Source organism: Callorhinus ursinus, unplaced genomic scaffold, assembly GCF_003265705.2.
Source record: "Callorhinus ursinus isolate GAN/ISIS: 27379988/994484 unplaced genomic scaffold, GSC_fseal_2.0 scaffold13, whole genome shotgun sequence".
Lineage (NCBI taxonomy): Eukaryota > Metazoa > Chordata > Mammalia > Carnivora > Otariidae > Callorhinus > Callorhinus ursinus.
In genome coordinates, this window is record NW_027397075.1 from 8,851,014 (window position 1) to 8,875,871 (window position 24,858).

The 24,858-nt window shown below is 51.8% G+C and overlaps 1 protein-coding gene and 1 long non-coding RNA gene across 6 annotated transcripts; one reads left to right on the forward strand and one right to left on the reverse strand.

The window, feature by feature from the left end:
* Positions 1–1,454: 1,454 nt before the first annotated feature.
* Positions 1,455–21,483, reverse strand: METTL22 (methyltransferase 22, Kin17 lysine). 5 transcript variants are annotated; one of them, XM_073899539.1, is made up of 11 exons: positions 21,356–21,483; positions 15,150–15,315; positions 13,384–13,740; positions 10,705–10,745; positions 10,471–10,615; positions 7,294–7,365; positions 5,893–5,946; positions 5,050–5,130; positions 4,739–4,841; positions 2,944–3,112; positions 1,455–1,567 (listed from the first exon to the last, which is right to left on the reverse strand). In XM_073899539.1, the coding sequence occupies exons 2-11, from the start codon at positions 15,253–15,255 to the stop codon at positions 1,532–1,534; spliced, it is 1,164 nt and encodes a 387-aa protein (XP_073755640.1). In that variant the 5' UTR covers positions 15,256–15,315; positions 21,356–21,483; the 3' UTR covers positions 1,455–1,531. The 5 variants fall into 5 exon arrangements, with proteins under 5 accessions (XP_073755640.1, XP_025716010.1, XP_073755641.1 ...); XM_025860225.2 differs by lacking the exon at positions 21,356–21,483 and adding an exon at positions 17,927–18,014; XM_073899540.1 differs by lacking the exon at positions 21,356–21,483 and adding an exon at positions 16,635–16,788.
* Positions 18,096–21,673, forward strand: LOC141373978 (uncharacterized). Its single transcript, XR_012380456.1, has 3 exons — positions 18,096–18,210; positions 18,628–18,667; positions 21,301–21,673. It is a non-coding gene; the product is annotated as an uncharacterized lncRNA (long non-coding RNA).
* The last annotated feature ends 3,185 nt before the right edge of the window (positions 21,674–24,858 follow it).

Here is a 24,858-nt window from a genome sequence, read left to right on the forward strand (position 1 = left end):
ATCGGGGGGAGCATGGGCTCTGAGCCCGGCTGCCACTTGGCATCCATGATGTCAGGCGGGTGGCCCAACTGCTCTGAACTTCATGTTCCTCGTATGTAAAATGGGGGTTGCTTCTGCTCTCTAGGGTCTTTGGAAGATTTAGAGATGGTGTGTGTGGATCTTCCCACTCCCAGAGGGGAGGGTGAGACTCCTTCTCTTGGGTCACCTTCTCTGCATGTTCAGCCAACACCCGTTTTTCTTTCCTAAAGAAGCTACTGTTCTTCCTCATCCGGATTTCTCGACCTTGGCATTCCTGTGCGTTACAGGATGTTTTAAGCAGCACCCCTGGTCTGTAGCACCCTCTCCCTGAGTTGTGGCAAGCCAAACCTTTCCAAACATGGCTAACCGCCCCCGGAGGCAGCAGTGCCTGACTGGGCAGCAGCGCCTGACTGGGCAGCAGCCTCCCAGGCAACAGTTCCTATTCAGTGTTCGTTCAACAGTACGTGTCGACTACGTACTCTGGGCCAGTGGCCTTCACAAATGTTAAGTGGGTGTAACCAGGCTGAAGTCCTAGGTGTTGGGAAGATGAAATGAGTTAATCTGGTGTCCAGATGGAGCCGGAGAGGCAGAGACGCCAGGAGGGTATCTGGACTGTGGGGGGGGCAGGCAGGGAGGGGAACTCATTGTCTGGTGCTGAGCAGCAGGACGGGGGGGGGGGGGGGGGGCGGTCTGCAGGGAGGGCCAAGGCAGCAGGAGGGTGGGACCTGAGCTGGGAAGGAAGAGGAGGGAGAAAGCAACAGGGAGGGGTTGAGATGGGAGGGGTGCAGACAGAGATAAGTGCATGTGATGCAACCAGAAAAGGGAGCCCAAGTGGAGGCGGGGAAGAAGCCCGGGCTCTGGGAGGAAACGCCACGAGGCAGATCATGGTGTGCACCCGAGTCAGCCACACGCGACCAGGAAGAGTGCTCGTGTCTGTTCTCAGCTCATCTGATTTTGGTTAGAAAGAGTTAAAACAGAAAATGAAGGCCTCTTTGCCAGCTCCTGCCACCTCCTCTGAATGGGCCCTGGCCAGAGGGACGGGGAAGGCAACGAGGCTTCTGTGCCTCATTCTGTGTAGTGTTATTACCGCAATTATGGCGACCATATTAAACACATCTGTAAGCACGTAACACAGGGGACCGCTAAATGCCACCGGCTGGTCCCCTGGGTCCCCCGCCCACCAGGACACCTGAAGTAATGGACTCAAGTGGAATCAAGCTGAGAACACCTGCCCAACCTGGCCACAGCTCTCGAGACATCCTGGCACACACATGACAAGCCGACAGCACGGACAACAGGCACCTAGATGGACTTCTAGCCCAGAGCAAGGACATTCTCTGGCTGCTGCTGGGAGGCAGCAACGGACTCCAGCAAACAGTCCTGGGGCATATAAAGTGCGTCTGCCACATTTTTAAAATGATCCAATCTCAAACACATTGTTTTATGAGCTTTCCATTTTATTAGAAACACATTCTAAGAACAGTCGAGAAGCCGTGCTTGTGGATGCGATGGGTCACATTATTGGTTCCACAAAGATCTTCCAGAGCTCCTGCAGGAAACAGAGAAAGTAGATTCCCAAGGTTCGCAAAGGAGACCTCACAACGTCAGAGAGGGAGTAATTAGCAAAGGAGAAGAGTCACCACGGGGCAGCACGCACGCTGCCGCAGGAGTGGGGAGCTGCTTCTGATTCTTCGTTGCTCTGGGCTGTTCTTTCTGCCCCACTATGGATGAAGAGCTGGATGGCTAAGTCCTGGCATTCATCCAAGACGCATCAGGACAGCACACGATCAAAATGGACCAGAAGAATGGCAGCAAGTCACAATTTTTCCATTTGGGGAGACTATAAGTGCCACGTCCCATGACTGCTGAATTTTGTTGAGGAGCTGATTTTCCTGGTCGTGTGCTGCTCCTTCTGACACGGCAGGTGAAGGTACAGATACACCAAGTTCTTAGTGGGGACTGAATCCTCACTGGCAGTAGACCGTTTGCCGTCTACAGGGAGACGGGCGGGCAGGAAGGTGGCCCAGAGGTGGCGTAGCCGTGAACAGAAGGCTGCTCCTCACACATGGCAACCACACAAATCCAGTGCTGTGCTTGCTTGGGGAGCGTGCGAGGGAGAGCCCTCTGTTACCCCTCATCCTCCCCTCTCCTCCTGAGAACTAGGACTGGTCCCCACAGACCCACCACAGAAGGGGCGGTCACAGCCAAGAGGCAAAAAGAACAAAAGTCATTCATTCCAGACCTTTGGACTTGCAGCTCCTGGTAATTATAAGGGATTTTCAAGGGTAATTTTGTTTCCCAGACTTCCCCCTATGAGCTGGGTTTAAAAACCGTAATAGGAAGTGATGTGGCTGCAGGATTAAGACCCAGCTCTGTCGCTGCCTGGTGGGGTGACTTACCTTGTCCCGGTATCCACCAAGGCAGGGGAGAAAGGAGCTCGGCCTGGTACCTGGCCTGTGTGCCGTTACTAGTATGATTACTCAGAGGCCTAGTTTGATGGACCCACTGTGCCTGGTCAGAAGGGCCATTGGTCATCAGCTAAGCCTGCCTAGTCTGAGAGGCCAGTGTATTCCCACAGTGAAGGTGTGGCCTCCAGGACTGGGGTTCCTACATCAAGAACCCCACCAAGTGCCCCCTCATTGCCTTCCTGTGTCACCAACCACCTCCTGTGCTCGGCCCTACTTCCACTGGAGCCTGAACTGCCCGCAGGGAGAGAACAGGCTCTCAAGTCCAAGGCGACGGTTGGCCTACAGGCCCACCTGCAGACACAGTGACCCCTAAGAAGGGGAGAGCCCACCACAGCCTTCGGCTGCTCACACTCCTCTGCCTCGACAGCACAGGGTACGGTCCTGTGTCTGGAGGGCCCTGGGGTCAGCAGTGTCACGTGCAGCAACGATGGCCCGCACGCGGTGGGGCCACACCTACCAGCTGCTGGATGCGCTCATAGACAAGGAGCTGTGGGAAGGAGGCCTCCACCGGCTCCACCGCGAAGCGCAGCTGGCCGTCCGCAAGCCTCTCCAGCCGCTGCAGCCAGGAGCGGAAGTGGTCGTAGGCTTCACACGTGACGTCCAAGTGTCTGAGCGTGAAGTTCAGCCTGCAAACAAGCAGCCGACACACATGCCTCGCCTTCCGGCTGCTCCCTGGCCTCACTCCCCACCAGCGGATTTTCACTGAGCGCCTACTGTGTACCGAGCACTGGGTGCGCTTCCTTCCTGAATCTGAAGGAGAGCCCAGGAGGTGGACATATAGTCACTGCTTCTATTTTACAGACGTGGCAACCAAGGCTCAGAGAGGAGAAGTCAGGTGGCTAAGATACCACTACCCAAAAGACAGGCCCTGCCCTGAGCTACAAAGTAGAGCAGGAGGTGGATGCAGACCACCACCCACTGGCCTCCCCTGCCTCCCCCAGCAAAGAATCTGCACACGAGGTACCCATGACCATATCTGCAGTGAGTGTACAAAGGGCAGGGCCTGAGAGCAGTGGGTGGGCAGCCATCAGAGGGGCGACTTCAGAACACATCCTCCCGAGTCCTCCCAGCCCGGCCACTCAGCCACCTCTACACCCTAACCAGCAACACAATTCATGCTGAAACTCAAATTCTTGGCCTTTTCCCCTTTTATCTCCCAGATCTTTTATTACGAGAAATTTCTGACAGCATGATCAACTGTCCCAGCTTCAACCACTGCCAGCTCATGGCCGCTGTGGCCTCTGCCTCCTGCACACCCAGACTGGATTATTAAAAAGCTAACGCCAGCCCACAGTGTCTCCTCTGTAAATACAGCCACACGCAACTCGAAAAGATAAAGGATCCTCTGCTTCTTTGTTTCACCTAAAACAAATGTGATGATGATTCTTTAACATTCCAATATCCAGTCAGGGCTCTCGAGGTTTCCCTCTGCCTATAAAATCAGCATCCAGGCGTGGTCCACATGCTGTCCTTGCTCACGTGTGCCGTGAAGAAGCACCTCGATATTATCCGTATAAACAACATTGTGATGGATATGCCCAGGTGGACAGTGCGGACACAGCTGTGAGCGCTTCCACAGGGTGAATTTCTAGATGCTGGACTGCTGGGTCAGTAAGTAGGGTCAGTTTCATGACTTTTTTTTTTTTTAAGATTTTAAGTAATCTCTACACCCAATGTGGGGCTGAACTCACAACCCCAGTATCAGGAATCACAAGCTCTACTGAGGCAGCCAAGTGCCCCGGTTTTATGGCTTTTGCTACATATTCCAAATTGCTTTCAGAAAAGTTGTGCCCTAGCAGAGAAATTGGAAAAAATAATGTAAAGTGTCCAGTACTGTGTCCACCATAAAATGGATACTCTGTCAATGGGAGCCCTAATGCTTCAGGATGTTCAAGTGCAAACGTCCTGGAGGGGCTCTGTCTGCACTGGGACATGGGGCCCTGAGGAGACAGATGACATCCTGGAGGGGACATTCAGAAAGAGTGGCCACGTGTCCCCCGGCTCTGGAGCATGGCTGCGTTCAAGTGCTAGTCCGCTCACAGACCAGCCGTGACAGGGTCCCTGCTGCCCCTCAGCCTCTCTCTTCCCACTGGAGAGGTCAGGTGGGCTGGCCGGCGGGTAACGGGAGGCCCCGCGTGTAACGGACGGTACGCGCTGGCACACAGCAGGTGCTCAACGAGTGAGGGACGGGACGCTGCCGATGAGAGTGCGCTCGGAAGGGGGCGCCCGGCTCTCGGGGGCGCAGAGCTCACCTCTTCTCCACAGACAGAATGGCCGTGCAGGCGTTTTCCAGTCTGTGAACGAGGCGAGACAGCGTTTTAAACAGAGCGTCGGTTAGGTCATCGTCGTAAAACACTGCGGGGAAGGAAATGGGCGAGGGGAAAACGCAACCATCAGGGAGATCTGTCCCTCGGAGGACTCCCGGACACGGCGCCAGGTCCCCATGAACGTGCAACGGCAGCAGCTCACATGCTGAAAACCGAGCGGGTGCAGTGGGGCACCTGGGAGGCCGGGCAGAGCTCCGCGGCGGGGCCCAGGCGCCGCTGTGACCAAGACGTCTTACCTTCAGCCGCGAGCAGGATGGTGGTGTGGCTATACAGGTCGGAGACATCCTCCTGAGACCAGCTGAAGGGGACCTCCGGGTCTGTGAAAGAAGAAAGGCCATGTTGTGCAAGTTCCTCTCTCTGTGGGCCAGCTCCGAGGCTGAGTGACGCTTCAGGAGAGGAAACAGAGCTGGGGGTAGCTCGGAACAGCGGGCATGGCCAGGCAGCTCTGAATCCTAGCGCCCCAGCTTGAGGGCCACGGCTCCCCACGCGGCTGCCAGGGGCTGCCTCCGCCATTGAGGAGCAGGCACTGCTGTCCTCATGAACTTGCCGTGTGACTCTGAGAAAGGTGTTCCACCTCTCTGGGTTTCAATTCTGCACCAGAATGGGCATAGTAAGGCTGCCCTCAAGGACTGCCGGGAGGGTAGGTGACCAAGCGTTTATACAAAGAGTGAACAAGCGTGCAGGTCTGAAAAAGCCTGTATAATAAATTTAGAAAACTCTCCCATGTAGTTGGCTCTGAAGCCACATGGCCGACTCCCTGCCACGGACAGAGGACAGAGAGCCATACTGGGAGGCTGCCTCCCAGTCCTGGGCAGGTGTTTAACCCGGAGCATCTGTCCTCACCTGTAACTTGGGGACTAATGTGCTTACTGTACAGGGACACCGCGAGTCTGAGTGACAGAGTGGGTAGAAGTGGCCAGCATTGGTCACTCAGCAGCCGATGGAGCAGACTGGCCGTGAGCTGAGGGACTGTGGCAATAGCCGGGAGCCTCTGCTCAGCCCAGGACACAGGGCTGACGTCCTGGGGGTAGGACGAGGGGCCGTGAGTCTGCCAGGACGAGGGACAAGAAGATGCGCACCTGTGCACAAGTCGTCTTTGAGCCAGTCCAGTTCTTTGACCTTAACTACACCACCTGCAAAAGCAAAACCAAGCAGAATGTCCAAACTCAAAACAGAGAAAAGGCTGACCCTTCCCATTCTATGCCCAAATCCCCCCGCCCCCCCACCAACATCCTCTCCATGTCTCTCCTTCCCTGCAGCATTTTCTGAGCGCTAGGTCTTGGGTCTCACACCGGACACAGGGAATGCAAAGGTTTAGGAGGCGTGTCCCTGTCCTCGGGCACCAGCAGCCCAGCAGAGGTTGGCTGGCCAGTGCGCACCAGCCAGGCCATGCGGTCACGGCACTGTTGAGAGGACATGCCAGGGGCCCAGGAGAGACCAGCTCTGGTGGCAGACGGCGGTGTCAGGGAGGCTTCAAAAAGAACATGAGTCACACCTACTCCTCCCTTCCAGCTCTTGACGACTGGGCGTTCAACAAACAATGCGACGGGGCATCACACAGACAGGCCCCTGCCCCATGGAGCGCGTAGCCTAGTGGGGGGGGCAGATACCCATCAACTGGTCACATAGACGTCAAAATGCAACGGTTCGAGGTGAAATGAGGCTGTGGTAGGGAACTGTGACCTCGTCTGGAGGTCTGGGACCGTCAGACAGGCCAGGGCGGCCGGCACAGAGCGGGTCCTGTGAGGCAGAGGCTACTGATGGCAGGGACCGAACCCCGCAGGACCTGAGACAGGCAGAGGAGCTCAGTGTCCACTCAGAGAGCAACAGGAGACCACTGAAGGGTTTGAAGCCTGCGGGCTGGAATGACCTGATCTGAATGAAAGTGCCCCCCCCCGGAAGGCTGCTCGGAAAAGGTCTGGACAGGAAGTCCAGTGAGGAGTGGCTGCCCGCCATCTATCACGTCAAGGCAGAAATCCAACAATCAGGCAGATGGGCGTGGGGGGATGGTCCAGGCAGAGCCAAGAGCAAGTGAAATGAGTGCTCGGCTCGTTGGAGAGCAAGGCTATCAGGGTAAAAGGCAGGAAAAGCAGGCAGGGGTCAGACCAGGATGTTTGGGAGCCAGAGGGCGAGCTTGGACTCCAACCCTGAAGATTTTCTGTGGGGAGTGAAGAGTCTGGCTTGCAGGACATCCTGGGTGGGGCAGACAAGGAGCTGGGAGATCAGGTGGGGGCCGCTGTGATGTCCAGGAGGGAGAGAGCTGAAGCAGGACTCGGCAGTGGGTGTGGGAGGAGTGGATGACACAAGGACAGAGTCATCAGATCCGAAGCTCCGTGAAGCCACGATTGTGCTCCCTCCGTTCACCTGGGTCTACAGGGCAGCAGGCAGAACTCAGCTCCCACAGTCATGGTACAGGGTGTTTGTCCCAGCTGCCAAACAGAGAACCCTCCCTCTCAGGGGGAAGAGCCGCTGGGCCTCACCTCCAGCAGCAGTCAGGTGGCCGTTGAGGGCAATGTTTCGCTGGCACATGGCCAAGAGATCTGCACCGACATCTGGAACGACAGAAGGGCATGCCATAAAACGCCAGCCACCACCGCATTCCCATCTCCAGGCTCAAAAGCCTGACTGCAGAGAGGTGCAAAATGGAAAGTCGTTTCGCCTGTAGGCTTACTGCCAACATTAAGTATGTTCACTTTAAGTTCCTCTTTAACGACCTTTCCCTTCAGTAAGAGATGACGGTGCTGGTGGGGATGGACTCTGCAGTCCAGAGGGAAGGGGTGAAAGCTCCTGTTTTGAGTGTGTATGAAAGAAACAGGCATGGGTGTTTGGAGGTGATTCATTGAGACACAGGGCAGGTTCCTACACGCTGGGGGCACGCTCTTGGAGCATGACTCGTCACGGCCATCCCTGTCTCCTGAGCCGCCCATTGCTCTGACAAGGTGGCACTTCCCTCCATTTCAGCAGAACCAATCCTCGGTACCATGCATCCTTGATGGGGCATGGGGTGCGGGGGTGCAGGCATTTTACCAAACTTTGATTTTCACTTAGGAGAGTGTATGCATGGAAGGCACAGAAAGCTGTGTGAGTGACATTTGCCCGGCCCACTATGGCTGTGGACGTCCCAAGCCCGTCCCATCACCCACTGAGGACTCTCCATTCCAGGGAACATGCAGAGCCTGGGACACACCTATCCCTTTCCCGGGGCCACTGGGTAGAGAGAATATTGATGGTGTGTGCCTGATAGCACACAACCAGTTTAGCAGCTTGTAAATCTTTATGGGAGTTTTTGTTCAAATAGATCTTCTGTGGGATTTTAACATATAAAACAGGTAAGAGAGGAGCAGCTTTGGCCAAGTGGCAGTGGAAGACCAGAGACCTGGGGCTGCCGCCCAATTATCCCTTTGCCAGCCCCAGAGGGAGAGCACAGAACTCTGCTCCATGGAAACCAGTATGAACCATGGGCGCCTCCCCCACCCGCCATGTGATAGCGGCCGTGTGTATGACCTGGGGCCAGCATGTGACCTTACTCTTAGTCTGCCCATCTGGACAAAGGATGGTGACAGACTCCTTGACTACTGCCCAGGGTCACTATGAAGTCACAGGCCGGGGCTGAAGCATGTGAAAGGCTTTGCCAACTAGAACTTGCCATGTAGATAGATGCGAGCTCCCTTCTTTGTGCCAGGAAACCCCCCTCTCAAGGATAAGACAACTTGGTTATATGCTGCTGTTAGGCACCAGGCACAGCGCAAAGCTCTTGGGTGGTGTATGATGGCTTGACTCTGGGAACAGCTCGCTGAAAATTTGCCTGCACCCTGGCACAGAGCAGAACCGGGGATGCCCCGCACACTCCTGGCCAGTGGCCAATGCAAAGTATCTGGAAAGTGTGCCAGCATCACAGGCGATCCCTAACTTCCCTTTCCAGTCTCATAAGAAACACAGAGGCGCCATGAGGAAGGGAACTAGGAATCAACAAAGATGCAAACCACAGCAGCAGATGTCCCCTTTCTGCCCAGCAGACCCTGAAGATTTAAAGTGCAGTGACACTCCCCTGATGAGATCCTACCCTCTCATGAACTAGTACATGCTTTCAGAAAAAGCGTGTGGGCCAGAGTGGGGTGTAGTTGAGAGCACCATGCCCTTGGCAAATTGCGGATGTCACCACTGAACTGCGGGTACGTGACATAACATCACTGTGGTGGGCGGGTGGGGGGATCTATGGCACTTCCTCTAACATTTTAGCAGCTTCTACATGAGTCTAACACTACTTCAAAATAAAAAACTGAGAGTGGGGCATCTGGGTGGCTCAGTTGGTTGGGCGTTTGCCTTCGGCTCAGGTCATCATCCCGGGGTTCCCAGATGGAGCCCTGCATGGAGCCTTGCATCAGGCTCCCTACTCAGCAGGGAGTCTGCTTCTCCCTCTCCCTCTGCTGCTCTCCCTGCTCGTGCTGTACCTCTTTCTCTCAAATAAATAAAATCTTTAAAAAAAATTAAAAAAATAAAAAATAAAAAAACTGAGAAAGAAATCACTTGGCAATATGTATCAAAAGCTTAAAAAGGGAAGGGGTGCCTGGGTGGCTTAGTCGGTTAAGTGTCTGCCTTCAGCTCAGGTCATGATACCAGGGTCCTGGGATGGAGCCCCACATCGGGCTCCTTGCTCAGCGGGAAGCCTGCTTCTCCCTCTCCCACTCCCCTTGCTTATGTTCCCTCTCTCGCTATCTCTCTCTGTCAAATAAATAAAATTAAAAAAAAAAAAAAAAGAAAGCTTAAAAAGGGTCACACCTGCTTCTAGGAACCTAGTCTGAGGATCAGCAGACAATGGTGAACAAAGGTGTTCACTGCAGGGCAACTGACAAAGCTGCAAAGAGAAAAACAAAAACACCAAAACACATGGGAACAACCAAAATGTCCAGACACAGGAAAATGGTTAAAAAAAAAAAAGAAAAGATGAAACATTACCTGGTCATTCAGTCATATTTATAATTTCTAATGACTTTGGAAAATACTCTCGAAAAAATGTTTTTTCACATTTTTGGCAATGTAGAGCAATGAATATATAGTCTGATTTCAGCTACTATTTTGGAATATGTACATTCAAAGGAAAAGGGGAAAGATGATTAAAAAAAAAACCCATAGACAAACAGTTCAAGTAATGGTTCTAAAGCTCCCAGAGGACAGCAACTCTGTCTTACTCACTCCTGGATCTCCTGCATCTAGGACCATGTCTGCATACAGTGGGCACTCAATAAACTGTATACTGTTGAACGAATCTGGGGACTGTAAAAGTCTGAGTCAATTTGACTTGCTGTCCTAGGAAGTTTCCACAAAAAAATAGGCAAGACTTCTATAACAAGGAAAAAACATGAAGCCTGTTTTCAAGCCTTATAAAAGGCGGACCCCTCCTGGTTTTCTGAGATGTCCAGCTTTCGTGGGTGGGGCAGCGGGGCCTCCTGCACTGTAAGTGCTCCTGCACCTGGGCCGTGCTGAGCCATCCCGACATGACTGAGAAAACAACAGAGGGTGAAGAAAACCATGGAACGGGATAGCAAAATCTACAGCAGCCGAAGTTCAATTCCCGGCTGTTCCGCCTCACTTTCTGACATAGCAGGGCGCGCCCTGTGGGGAAACTACTTCCCCTCAGCCCGAGACGGTGGGCCTACCTGTGCAGTAAACGGTACGTGCCACGGTGGCTGCCATGATGCTGGCCAGCCCTGTGCCCGCCCCGAGCTCCAGTACGGTGCGTCCCTGGAAGAGGTCCCGTTGGAACAGGATGTAGTCAGCCAAGAGCAGGGCACCCCGCCACACCTGGGGGAGAGACGGACAAGGAATGACAGCTGACGTGAGGCTCCAGGGAGACCCTTTGGGGCCACAGGAAGTGGGCGGGACCTACCCACCTGCTTGCCAACATCCTCCAGGGGGGTGGCCATGGTGTGTTCTGGACAGGATGGAAACCAAAAGAGAAAGGGCTACTGTGAAAATGGGGACGGACAGAACACAGACAAGACAAGGTTGCAAACCTGTTGCAAACACAGCCGGATGGGTGCTGGAGTTGAGCATTCTCCAGAGTGGCAGAAACACGGGTGGTACGACAGTTGGGAGGGGCTGTGTGAGCGTCACTCACAGACCAGGCACAGAGGCTGGCTCCGATAACCGGGAATCTCTGCCCCTCAGGTGCTGGTCCAGCCTGGTCACACACACCGCGCCCTACAATCCACTTTACTGCACACTTGTCACAGTGTGTTTATGTCGTCTGGATCGGCTCTATGCTGACAACAGTCACGGTGCATTCTGCATGTTTCTCATGCTTAGAACCAGACCAGAAGTCAACAAAGTGAGTTTGAGTTTGTATCCCTTTTCAGGTGAACTATGATAAGATGTATTCTCAAGCACAAAATGTATTAGGATAAAATCTTGTGGTGGTATGGGGGGCGGGGAGAGAACAGAAATAGGAGACCGAAGAGAAAGAGGAACATGGCAAACATCTTTGCTGTTAAAGAACTGGCTCTCGCATTCTTAAGCAGGATGGGGATGGCTATCAAATTAAAATACGCACAACACGTGCACAGTGCCGGGGAGGGGGGGGCTCCATGTGCTTGTCAGACTTGCCCACATTGGAGCACATGCTCACAATGGAACAGGAGAAGGGACCGAGGGACCAAGACAGGGCAGAGAACCGCAGGGTCAGAAGCAGCATGGGTGATGCTGCCCACGCCCCCTTCATGAGGGTCTGCCCTACGAGGTGAGGGGGGCAGCCTGCATGCCCCTGCTATTTGGTTCCCCAACGGGGGGTTCGACCTCATGACCCTGAGATCAAGACCTGAGCTGAGATCAAGAGTTGGAAGCTCAACCGACTGAGCCACCCAGTTGTGCCTCCCCTCCGGGTATTTTTTAACTGGCTTCTCAGATGGGTCCACAACCTGAAAACAACAACCTGATCTGTGGGTCAGAGGAAAAGGGGGTCAGGAGACTGACATCTGCTTAGCGTCCACTCTGTACCAGGCCCCATACAGGCACGTATTTGGCATTACTTATTAAATGATCACCAAAGGGCAGTATCCTGGCCCCCAGTTTATAGGTGCAAACACGGGCTCTGGGTGAGCAAGACACTTGTAAAAGGTTACGGGGCTTGTGAGGGGTGGAGGTGGGTTAAAGCCCAGCTCTGCAGCGTGCCAGAGTCCAAGACCTGGTCCCTTATGTCACACCTTACAGATGGAAGCATACAGCTGGGGATGGAACACCCAGGGGTTATCCCTGTAGCTCGAGCATTTAATTGCCTTGCCACTCTGTTCCCGCAGGGTGGGAAGGACTGACAGCATGCTGAAAGGAAGGGCCTCACCATGAGGTCCGTGAGATGGGACAGGCCAGGCCCTCTGCTATGGGACTTTGCTCTCAGCCTGTGGGATGGTGCATTCCCCAGACATTAAACACACACACCAGAGGCTGAACCCTCGGTATAGAATAACCAAGTCTGCCACTCCTCCCTCAGGGAGGCCAGTTAAGTGAAAGCTGAGAGCAAAATGAGCCATCATAGCCCCCCCACGTCTCCCCAGGCCAGAACTTTCCAGTGTTCTGATCACATGACATAAGAACATGGGCTGTGGTGGGTGCCTGGGTGGCTCAGTCAGTTAAGCATCTGCCTTCGGCTCGGGTCATGGTCCCAGGGTCCTGGGATCAAGTCCCATGTTGGGCTCTCTGCTTCTTCTTCTCCCTCTGCTTGCCACTCCGCCTGCTTGTGCTGTGTGTGTGTGTGTCAAATAAATAAATAAAATCTTAAAAAAAAAAATGGAAAAAAAAAAGAACATAGGCTCTGGCATCAGACAGACCTGGGTGCGAATCATCACTCTGCCACTGACTGGCTGTGTGACCTGGGGCAAGTTCCTCAACCTTTCTGGGTCTCAGTTCCCACCTCTGTGAAATGGGAATGCTCATCTCTGGAAAGGCTGTGAGGAACAGAGGTAATCCACGGAAAGCACAGAGTAGGGTTCTGAGCAGGCACTCAGTAACTACTTGTATGGACATGTGGATGGAAGAGAGTTTGTTTTTTTTTTTAAGATTTTATTTATTTGACAGAGAGAGAGATAGAGAGAGCAGGAACACAAGCAGGGGGGGTGGGAGAGGGAGAAGCAGGCTTCCCGCGGAGCAGAGAGCCTGATGCGGGGCTCGATTCCAGGACCCTGGGATCATGACCTGAGCCGAAGGCAGATGCTTAACGACTGAGCCACCCAGGCGCCCCACTGCTGCTGTTTTTGAGGGTGCCCTAACTGACCCTGTGTCCCCACCCCATGCCAGTGCCCAGGCTTACTGGGGCCTCAGATACCATGAGGGACCCTGGATCTCAAGGAACAGACTCAACCCAGAGCTCTTTTCCCCCGAATGAGCAGTTCTGGGAGTGGCAAGAGTCGTGGCTGTGGAGATGGACATAGATTCAGAACCTTCCTCACTAACCCCCCCAGCTGCGTGGCTTCGGGCTTGGTACTTCCGATCTGTATACTTTCCCTGACCCACAAACACACTGGGCCCTGATCCACACCGTGGTGCCGTACTACTGGCAGGCGAGCCAGACTTGTATTTACCTATTCTGATGATATCCTGGGGGCTGCTCTCTTGTGCTTCGTCTGCCAGGGGGTCGTCTTCCTCCTGCGTTAGAATCGTGGGATGTACCTTGTCTCTCGGAGGCCCCGCTGGCTCGGGGTCCGAAGCTGCCCGTGGTCTCCTCTCGACGTCCAAATCTCCGTCCTCGTCCAGCCGAGCTCCCAGCCCCTCCTGGATGGTGGCGTCACTCCTGCAGCCACTCCCCAGAGGGGGTCTGGCACCAGCCGGCCCAGAGGGAGGCATTTCCTCTGCGGGACCCATGGCATGACGGCCACCCTCAACCCCTGAGTCTGTCTGAGAGTCTCGGTTCCACAGAAGCTTGAACTGGGACAGGAAAACTGCAAGGCAAGATGAACACAAAAGGAGAATATCTCCAAGCTGTCTCCTTCTTGCAGAAAATCTGATTTCCACCCGGACAGTTTTAAAGACCAGGTGGAGACATAGTAATGCCCACAGAAAAGGCTCATTTGACTCAGCCGAGGAGCTGGGGCCATTGAGAACGGCTACCACTTGATGAGCATCTATTGTGAAGGTGCTTGGCCCCCATATCTCAGCCCTCCCTGCCGCTATGTAGAGTGGTCCCGGCTCTACTTTACAACGTGGAAACTGAGGCTTAGGACAGTTAAGGGAGCCAACGAGACCACACAACTTTTGACATGCCAAGGCAAGACTCAAACCAGTCTGCTCAACTCCTAAACTGATGCCCTTCACACTACACCACTCCACCTGTTAAGGGCTGGAAGACAGGACAAGGACACCAAGTGGCCTTCCCCATTTGGTGGCTAGAATGTCACTGGGACCAGTTTCAGTAAGAGTATGTGTTCCAGAGGGCGGGCTGGAGGTGGGGGTGCAAGGGTTCAAGAGGACAGTCCTGGACTGCAGTCCTCCAACCCCCCAGGCTACCCGACCAGAGGCCAGCCACTCATCTGTTCTGGGTCTCCAGTTCCTGAACTCAGGGTCTAAACTGGGACCCAAGGGAAAGGGGAGTATTAATTACACCACAACAAGCTAATACAGAGTGATCAAAGCTGGGGAGGGTGGCCAGGGAGGACCTGTGTGAGGTGACATTTGGAGTCAGAGCTGGGAGGGAAGAATCTTCTGAGTCGAACAACAGCAAGGGCAAAGGCGCTGAGGGAGGAAGTGCGTGCAGTGTATGAGGGACAGAAGGAAAAAAGAAAGGTAAGTGTGAACACACAGGCAAGGGCTGGGTTGTGCTAGGCCTCACAGGCCAGGGTGAAGAGTCTGATTTTATTCTAAGAGCAAGGCAGAGCCACTGGAGGGTCTAAATCAGGGTGCTGATGTAATCTGCATTTTCTAAAGATCCCCTTGGCTGCTGGGGAGATGAGTAGGGGGAGGGTATGCAGAGCAAAGCCAGGGAGCCCCGGTGGGAAGAGCTGGAGGCCCCCAGCCAGGTGATGAAGGGGGCCGGACTGGGGTGGGGCAATGGGAGCCTGAACCCTGACTCCCGACCAGACCATGGGCTTCCTGAGAGCAGGGCTGGGCTCATTCCCTTATGCATTCCCAGCATCAAGTCCTGCCCACCTACCCCCAACCCTGTACAAAGTAAGTGCTCAGGAAAGCACAAGACTTCACTCAATGCAACAAGGGTACTTAAGAAGTGGTATGAGGATAACAGCTGAACAATGCAATCTACCTAGTCTTTTACCCAAAAAGAGGAGTATGAGAAAGCAGAAAACAAAATGAGATCCATGGGGCTGGGCCCCCTGGCACATGTCCAGGACCTTACCAGGCTGCCCCATGCCATTCAGCCGCACCATGAGGTGCCTGTGGTTCGGGGTGTAGAGGTGGACATCTGAGAGCACAGTGTCACTTTTGAAGGTGACCTCATCCATAGCTGGGGTGGGGGCCAGCCACCATGGCCGGGTTCCTCGTGAATCATGGGACAGCAGCACCTGGAAGGCAAGATCAAGTCCTCAGGACAGCAGGTCCCAACGGGGAACGGTATAAACACTCCCCAGTCCGGTGGTAAACAGCTTTGCATTACCCCAGGAGAAGACGCTTCCCTTTTTAAATTTTCTTATGTTTTTCCTAAAGTAGAAAGTCTCGGAGCCTTTGCAAGGGAAAAGAATCCAGCTAGAATTGTGTTATTTTGTTTGCAGTGTGTTCATTTGCACAGGAATCTTTTGTTTATGGCAAAGGATCTGAATTTCTATTTATACTGATAAAGTTTTCCTTCCCTTTTAATCTTTTCCAACTTCTTTATTGTGAAAGTTTTCAAATAGACAAGAAAGTTGAGGGCATAGCATAATAAACAGCCATATACCCACTGCTTAGATCCAGTGATCAACACCTTGTCATATGGGGTCAATTGATCTGTCTACCTGGGTTTTTACTCCCCTGAACTGAAAGTAAATTCTAGACATCACATTTTATCCCTAAATTCCTCTATAGTGTCTCTTAAGACATCTGTCACATAACCGTAAGACCGTTAGTAAATCTAAGATAATTTATGATTCCTTTGTACTGTTTAAAACCCCATCCCTGGGGCGCCTGGGTGGCTTAGTCATTAAGCATCTGCCTTTGGCTTGGGTCATGATCCCACGGTCCTGGGATCGGGCTCCGCATCCCTGGGATCTCACCCCACATCAGGCTCCCTGCTTCATTCCCTCTCTTGCTGTCTCTCTCTGTCAAATAAATAAATAAAATCTTAAAAGATAAAAAAATAAATAAAAAATAAAACCCCAGCCCTGTCCATAGCCAATTTTCTCCATTTCTCATGCAAATACCTTTTATAGCTGGTTTTCCCTAAAACAGTATTCAATCACAATTTACACTTTGCATTTAGTTATTGCCCCTTTGGTTTTTTCTTATCCTAGAAGTTGACTCCAATGGCCCAAATACCCTTTGCTGCTTTAAAACATTCTTTTTAAATTTAAAAAAGTGTGTGGGGGGAGTAGATTCAAAGGGAAAGCAACCAAGGCAATCACCGTACAGGTGATGTACAGATGTGGGAAATTATGCAGGTGACACAGCAATAACTGAAGTGTGGAAAACTACGCCTGCTGCAAAGAGGTCAAAACAGGAAGGCTTCCTCTCCAACCCGATGTTCTGCCTCATCAAAAAGCATCAAAAGGCAGCAACATGCATAGCCATGGGTTGGGATGCTGGGTGGAATAGGTGTGTAAACCCCAGTCTCCCACCTCGTAGCTATGTGACCTGGGGGAAATCATTTCACTTCTTTGGACCTGTTTCTTTAGCTATATATTCTCACCTTGCAGGGTTCCTGGGGTGTAAAGAACTGAGCAGAGTTCGTGGCCCACAGCGGTTGTTAATTCCTTGTGCTGGGGTTGGTTTCAGGCGTTTGGCCCAAACCTGCCCATAACCCCTGACCTCCTACAGGAGCTGTTCCTACCTGGGTAGGTGTGCACTAGCTGTGTGTCCTAGGCATGTCATGAAACCTCTCAGGCCTCTATTTCTTCAACTGGAAACTGGAAAAAAAATAACCCAGGCTGTCCTCATAGTTTGAGCACAAATAACTGGAGTTCCTACATTTAAGGACTTGCCATATGGAAACCAAAGTCGTACTTACACAAAAAATTTTTGTGAAAAAGCTGACCCCTTGTTAAATTAGTCTCCATGCTGACTCCCCCACTTGACACTAGAAGCCAGCACAGAGCAAGTGGGTTGTAAAGCGAGGCTGTGAATCTAGTAAAATGATGCAGGATTTCATGGTGCTGGTGAAAGTGACAGAGGAGACATGCTCCATCCTCAGGCAAAAGCCCTCAACCAATGAGGACTGGAAAAATTAGGCTGCATCCAAAAAGAGGACTAAATGTCTCTGTCTGGGAATGCTACAACTGGATGCGTTTTAGTCCCGTCTCCTCACTGGAGAAGAGGGAAGGAACACCCAGACTGCAGATGGGACCTCCCTCGCACCTCCATCACTAGGGTTTGAGTGCATTGGCTCTCTAAAGCCGTGGGGGCCAGACTCTGACGCTCTCAGCCTTTCTCCCCTAGGATTCCCCTCCAAAAGCAGTTTGCTGGGATCTGAGGATTGAAATACGTCCCCGCCTCCCAGGCTTTCCCTCTTTCAGGTGTCACTCTGCCCACTCATTCAACAATGGGGATTTGGGCGAAGTTCTGTGACAGTTTGTGTCCGGGCGCGGGATAATGCTGGGCAGGGTGTGAAGACTGGGAAGCTGGAGGGACCGCGGTCCGGGGGCGCGGGGGCGGCGCGCAGAGTTGGGAGTCAGGGGCTCCGGGGACCTCCTCCCCTCCCAGGGCTCCTCTTTCAGTCTTGCCGCCTCCCTGAACGCCTCTCAAAAGGCATTTACAGTTCGGCCTCGTCCTCCCTTCTTAATCCGGAAGCGAGAGGGCTGCTTGGGCCCGGACAGAAACCCACATGACAAGGCTCCTTCTCCCACCACCATTGCTCGACAGGGGACACTGAGGCCAAGTGGGGACTAGGGCTTCAGGTCGGTGGGGGCCCGGTTTCAAGGTTAGGCTCGCTGCCAGGAGGCTCCCTGCACTCTCCCCATCCTGCCGCCTCTCCCGAGAGCTTACCGGCCGCGGGCTGCAGGAGAGAGTCCGGACGAGTCCTCTAGCGGCCTGGTCTCAGGCGGCCGCCATAGTAGGCGGTCTGCGCAGGCGCGGCTACGCCCCCTCTGCGCGCGCCCGCCGGCGCCGCGCCGTGGCCACGCCCACCTGCCCGAGCTCCCCTGGCTACAGATTCCTCGGTACCCTTCCTAAACAAGAAGCTGTGGGACCTTGGTCCCTCGTATTTTGTGCCTTTCGCCATTCACGAGGCCTGACACGGACCTGCCATGTCGGGCCGTGAGGGTCCTACCGTAAGTTAGGACCCAGCGGCAATCCTACTTTGGGGTCACCTCTTCCAGGAGCCTTCCTTGAGTCCCCCTTCTCCAGCTCACGTTGACCAGTGTCTGGGCTCTCCGCATCAGAGCACCTGTGACTCTGGTTGTCAAAACATGTTTACCTGTCTCCATCACTAGGATTTTAGTGCATTGGGGGTAGAAGAAGCTGCAGGGTCACATCTGCAACCCAGGCTGGACTTCTCCGAAGCCAAAAGGGGAAATAGAATAATGCTTGTAAAGCGGTTAGCATCATCCTTGGCATGCTGTGAGCCCCTGAAAAATGGCAACTGTACTTATAAGTTATATATATATATTTTTGAGGAGAAGCTTTTATTTTTTAAATTTATTTTTTCTTTTTCATCATTATAAGTGTACTCTTTTTTTTCTTTTCAGATTTTATTTATTTGACAGAGAGAGCAGGAACACAAGCAGGGTAAGTGGGAGAGGGAGAAGCAGGCTTCCCGCCGAGCAGGGAGCCCGATGTGGGGCTCAATCCCAGGACCCTGGGATCATGACCTGAGCGAAAGGCAGACGCTTAACGACTGAGCCACCCACGCACCCCTATAAGTGTACTCTTTTATCCCCACCCTCCCACCCACCTCCCCTCTGGTAACAATCAATTTGTTCTCTATAGTTAAGAGTCTGTTGCTTGGTTTCCCTCTCTCTCTCTCTCTGTTTTTCTTTTGCTCATTTATTTTGTTTCTTAAATGCTATGTATGCGTGAGATCATGTGGTATTTGTCTTTTGTCTTTCTCTGGCTGATTTATTTCACTCAGCATTATACTCCCGAGCTCCATCCCTGTCATTGCAAATGGCAAGATTTCATTCTTCTTTATGGCTGAATAATATTCCATTTTATATCTACACCACATCTTCTTTATCCATTCATCATTCGATTGACACTTTGGCTGCTTCCGTATCTTGGTTATTGTAGATAATGCTGCTATAAACACAGGGGTGCGTGTATCTCTTTGAATGAGTGTTCTTGTATTCCTTGGGTAAATACCCAGGAGGGACATTGCTGGATCATAGGGTAGTCTATTTAATTTTTTGAGGAACCTCCGTACTGTTGTCCAGAGTGGCTGCACCAGTTTGCATTCCCACGAACAGTGTACAAGTGTTCCCCTTTCTCCACATCCTCACCAATACCTGTTATTTCTTGTGTTGTTGAGTTTAGCCATTCTGACAGGTGTGAGGTGATACCTCACTGTGGTTTTGATTTGCATTTCCCTGATGCCAAGTGATGTCGAGCATTTTTTCATGTGCCTGTTGGCCATCTGTATGTCTTCTTTGGAAAAATGTCTGTTCATGTCTTCTGCCCATTTTTTACTCAGATTATTTATTTTTGAGGTGTTGAGTTGTATAAGTTCTTTGTATATTTTGGATGCTAACCCCTTATCAGATAATCATTTGCAAATATGTTCTACCATTCCATAGATTGCCTCTTAGTTTTTGTTGCTTGCTTCCTTTGCTGTGCAGAAATTATTTTGATGTAGTTCCAATAGTTTATTTTTGCTTTTGTTTCCCTTACCTCAGGAGACATATCTAGAAAGAAGTTGCTACGCCTGATGTCAAAGAAGTTACTGCCTGTGTTTTCCTCTAGGATTTTTATGATTTCAGGTCTCACATGTAGGTCTTTCATCCATTTTGAATTTATGTTTGTGTGTGGTGTAAGAAAGTGGTCCAGTTTCATTCTTTTGCACGTAGTTGACCAGTTTTCCCAACACCATTTGTTAAAGAGATTGTCTTTTTCACATTGGATATTCTTTCCTGCTTTGTCAAAGATTAATGGACCTTATAAGCTATTATTGTTGCTTACAGCAGTTCATCCACGTGGTAAACACCCCAGATGTGCTGGGGGCGGGGCACATGCAGACCATCTGGTCAACAGGCCTGGTGAATCTGTTCTTCATCCTTCTAAGCCCTGCAAATGTGAGCCATGAAACTGTTGCTAATGTCCTAGGGCTGCTGTAATAAGTCACCACAAACACGGTGGCTTAAGTCAACAAGAAGTTATTTTGCCAGAGTCCTGGAGGCCAGAAGTCCGAAATCCAAAGGCTCTAGGGAATGATCCTCTGTATTAGTCAGTTCAGGCCACTGTAACAAAACACCATAGACTTCATGGCTTAAACAACAGACATTGATCTCCTCATGGTTTAGGAGAATGGGAAGTCCAAGACCGAGGTGCCAGCATGCTTGGGGTCTGGTGAAAACTTTCCCCTTGGGTTGTAGACAGCACCTTCTCTCAGCCATCACCTGGCTTCTGCTTTGTGTGCATAAGGAGAGGGAGGAAGCTCTCTGGTGCCCCTTCTCAGAAGGACGTGAATCCTCCTCCGTGGTCAGGCTCTACCCTTATGACTTCACTGAACCTTATTTACTTCCTTAGAGGCTCTATCCTTCAAACACAGCCTCACTGGGGGCTGGGGAGGGACATATGAATTTGGGGAGGGACAAAAACATTCAGTCCACACCACTTCCTTGCCTCCGTCGTTGCTTCTGGTGGCTCTCAGCAGTCCTTGGCGTACAGATGCATCACTCCCAATTTTTGCCTCTGTGTATGTGTATGTCTAAATGGCCTTTTGGTAAGGGTACTAGTTACTGGATTAGGGTTCACCTAATCCAGCATGACCTCGTCTTCACCTTATTACATCTGCAAAGACCCTATATCCAAATAAGGTTATGTTCAGGTGCAGGGTCAGGACTCGAACATATCTTTTGGGAAGACACAATTCAACCCACAATAGAAACTATCTTGGAAGGGATGCCGCCCCCCCCCCCCGGCCCCCAGTCCTCCTGGCTAAGGCTCCCAGAACAGAAACAAGCTAGCCCCCCTGTGCCCTGCAGGAATTCCTGACCCACAGAATCCATGAACATAACAAAAGGGTTATTATTTATGCCACTAAATGTTGGGGTAGTTTGCAACACCACAGGAGCTTATCAGAATAAGGGGGAGTGAGAGCCAGCCCTTCTTTGCAGGATTCTGTAGGTGGGGGCAAGGGGAGAGGTCCCTCCCCATTCCACTGCTCAGTTATTTATAAGCCACTCTGCTGGCCCCTTCTTATTCAGGTCTTCCTTCATCCACACGACCACCCCCGAGGCTCAGAGAGATGAAGGGCCTTACCGGAAGTCACCCAGCAGAGCTGGCATGCAGACTGGTCTCCCAGATGTCTGAGCGGGCGTGCTGGATGAAGCCTAGGCCAAAGGCCCTTTTCTGTATGCCTCTTCCCGTGAGCGGCTCTCCCAAAGCTTGGCAGCACAAGGGTTATGGTGCCAGCCCACGCATGCCGGTATGTACGTTATCCCCGCCGCCTGGGCTAATGACAGATCATGTATGCAACAAAGGAAGGCGGACGCACTGCGAGATGTATGATAAGAAACCAGCTTGCAGGAAATTGCTGTCAGGTGATTATTATTGGCTCGGGTATTCAGAGCAGGCCCCTTTCCAAAGGTCGTGTGTTTACCAAATGCTTGATGTGTTTTCCCAATCAGCTCTAGACGATTTTATCCTCCCGAGGGAGAGCTCTTCCCCTCAGACTGCTGACAGCCGGGTGATTATAATTCTGCCCCCCTGCCTCCCGCTAGCTTCTAACACCACCTGCTACAAATGCACAGCGGTCGCCTGCCTCTCTGGTTCCCTGTTCTGTGTGGAGAGGCACCAAGCTGACCTTCGGGTGCGCCAGCGCTGGGTTCAAATCCACAGCAGGGCCACTGACTAGTCCTTTCCACTCGTTCAACACTGAATTGCGGGGAACGTTTAACATACTAGGTGGTAGGGCGAGTTACTTCCCTGGAACTTAACATTCTAATTTCTTGAGTATTGATGATCATACCCATCTTTGAGAGTGAGTAAAAGAGAACACGAGGAAGGTTCCAGGCTCGACTCTCCTGCCTCCCTGGGGGTAACCTGCCAGCCTCTGTTGCAGTTTTAAAGACCCCACTAATTTCACTAATTTTACCAAGTCACATTAGATTAAAAAAAATAAACAAGTTACAGGGCCGTACAGACTGTATAAATCTTATGTATGTGAGAGAAAACGCTCACAAAATATTACATTTGTCCTCCCCCCCCCCCCCAGGATGTATGCAGCTTATGTGAATGCACAAAAAGAAGTCTGCAAAGATGTCTTCAAACTCAAGTAGTGGTTTCTTCTTGGGGGAAGGTAGGGTGGGGACAGGTCCGGGAGGACTTCCAGCCTCGGGCTTCTGGCCTCCAGAACTCTGAGAAGGAAATCTCCGTGGTTTATGAGCCACTCCGTCTTTGGTGTGGTGTTACAGCTGCCCGAACGAGCGAGGTTATGAATCGGGGGATTTAGTGTCTTCATGAAGCTCTATAGGTGGCACCACCCTTTCCTTCCAGAACGTGCTCATCACCCCAGAAATAAACTCGGAGCCCACGGGCATTCACTCCCAATTGTCCTCTTCCCTGGCAGTGCCTAATCTGCTTTCTGACTATGGATTTCGCATAAATGGAATCCTACAATATGCCCTCTTTTGTGTCTGGCTTCTTTAACTGAGCATATATTTTCCAAGTTAATCCATGTTGTAGCATGATTCATTACTTCGTTCCTCTTTAACGGCAAAATGATATTTCATCATATGGACAGACCACATTTTATCTGTGCATTTGTTGCTGGATAGGCATTTGGTTGTTTCTACTTTTCTTGGCTGTTATGAGTAAGGATGCTATGAATATACATGGAAAGTTTTTATATGGATATAAGTTTTCCTTTCTCTTGGCTGCATACCGTGGAGTGGAGTTGCTGGGTCTTAGGGTAATGCTATATTTAATTTTTTGAGGGCCAGCCAGCCCATTTTCCGAAGTGGTTGCACCATGTATATCCCCTCCAGCTGAGTGGGAAGGCTTCAGTTCCCTGGAGTTTCATCTTGCTGGGGAATTCTTGGAACCAGTGTAAAATGTGTGCTTCTGAGTTGTCACACCTAAGAGTTGAAGGCACCACGGTATTTGTATACCGAATCCTACAGTCATTGGTTAGGGCTGCTAATTCCTTGGCTTTTCTGATCAGCCGCATATGAGGAGAGTGACTCCAGTGAAAATGTCCTGGGGCCGCCTTGTCAGAAGTCAGGCCCACAGGCACAGAAATGGTCTGGATGAGGGGCTGTGGTGCCGTAACTATAGTGCCTGCTACCATTGTTTTTGCGAATTGTTTTAGGGTCGCCCAGCCAATGCTCACCTCCTCCACTGTGGTGTTAAAATTGCACAATTTAGGGTCTTTAGTGGGCTGAATAGTATCCTCCAAAAATTCGTGCCCACGTGGAACCTCCGAATGTGACCTTATTTGGAAATAGAGTCTTTGTAGATGTCATTAGTTCATGATTCTGAGATGAAATCACCCACCATCCTAGAAGTGTCCTTATAGAGAGAGGAAGGCACATGGGGAGAAGGCCATATGAAGACAGAGGCGGAGATCGGAGTGATGTGTCTACAAGCCAGGGAATGACCGAGATTGCCGGGACCCCAGAAGCCAGGAGAGAAGCGTGGAGCATTCATTCTCTCCCTCAGAGCCTCCTGCAGGAACCAGCCCTGCAGATGTAAGTGGCATGAGAGCAGGGCCTTGCTTGTCCTGGTCATCCTTATCATGCTGTGCACCTGTGTTTGCAGAATGAACGAGAGCCTGGGGAACCCAGGAGCACCGTGGGAGGCACTGTTGCCTGGGATGTCACCAGGAATGCCCGATTTCAGAGAGGCTGGCCACTGACACCCCATCCTCTCCCTGTGCATGGTGAGCAGGAGAGCTCTTAGCGATCCACTTAGACCTGGGTCAAAATGTTCTCTTTTGAGATGAGCTTGCAAAGTCGCCCTGTTCTTCCCTGCGTCTGGAGAGTAAGGAGTATTTCCAATTGGCGCGAGCCTGCCCTGTTTTTCTTCTTGCCTCTGGGTTATCCAGGTCCCAGGATGCTGGTGGAGGGTATGGAGTAGCAGCCTGTCTTCCCTGCCAGGCTCCCTCCCTCCTCCAGTTATGGGCCTGCCCAACCAAGATATCCCATCGCTGTATGCTGGCACGAATTGTGGGGTCCCAGGGCAATCGCCGGGGGTCCCAACAGTGGGATCCATCACCTCTGAATATCGAGAGCAGCAGGAGCATGCCAGGGGCAGGGAGGGGGGGGCTACAGACCATCTCCCCAGGGAGGGGCCACCCACTTCTCAACAGCCTTGGTCTCTCATCTGGTTTCTATTTCATTTTATTTAAAATACACCTCTTTCCTTCGAGCTGGGTATGGGTTGATCTTCTCGAGCTGAGTAAGGGGCAGTGACTCTGGAATACAAAGCCATGTCCCAGTTATTAATCCCAGAGGAATGGGAGGCATGCCAGGCATCCTGCATAGTGCGTCACCATTGGTCCTCATCACAGTCCTGCAACAGAAGGCTTGCTGTTCCCATTTTATAGATGAGGTCAGAGAGGTAAGGTCCCAGGCCCCTCCTCTCCTCTCCTTCGTTTCTTAAAACAGTTTTAAAAAATTAATAAACTTTATTTTTTAGAGCAGTTTTAGGTTCACAGCAAAACTGAGGGGAATTGCAGATTTCTCATGCACCCCCCTGCCACCCCCCCACTATCAACACCCTCTGCAGAGTGGCCCATTTGTTAACAATCAAGGACTGCATGT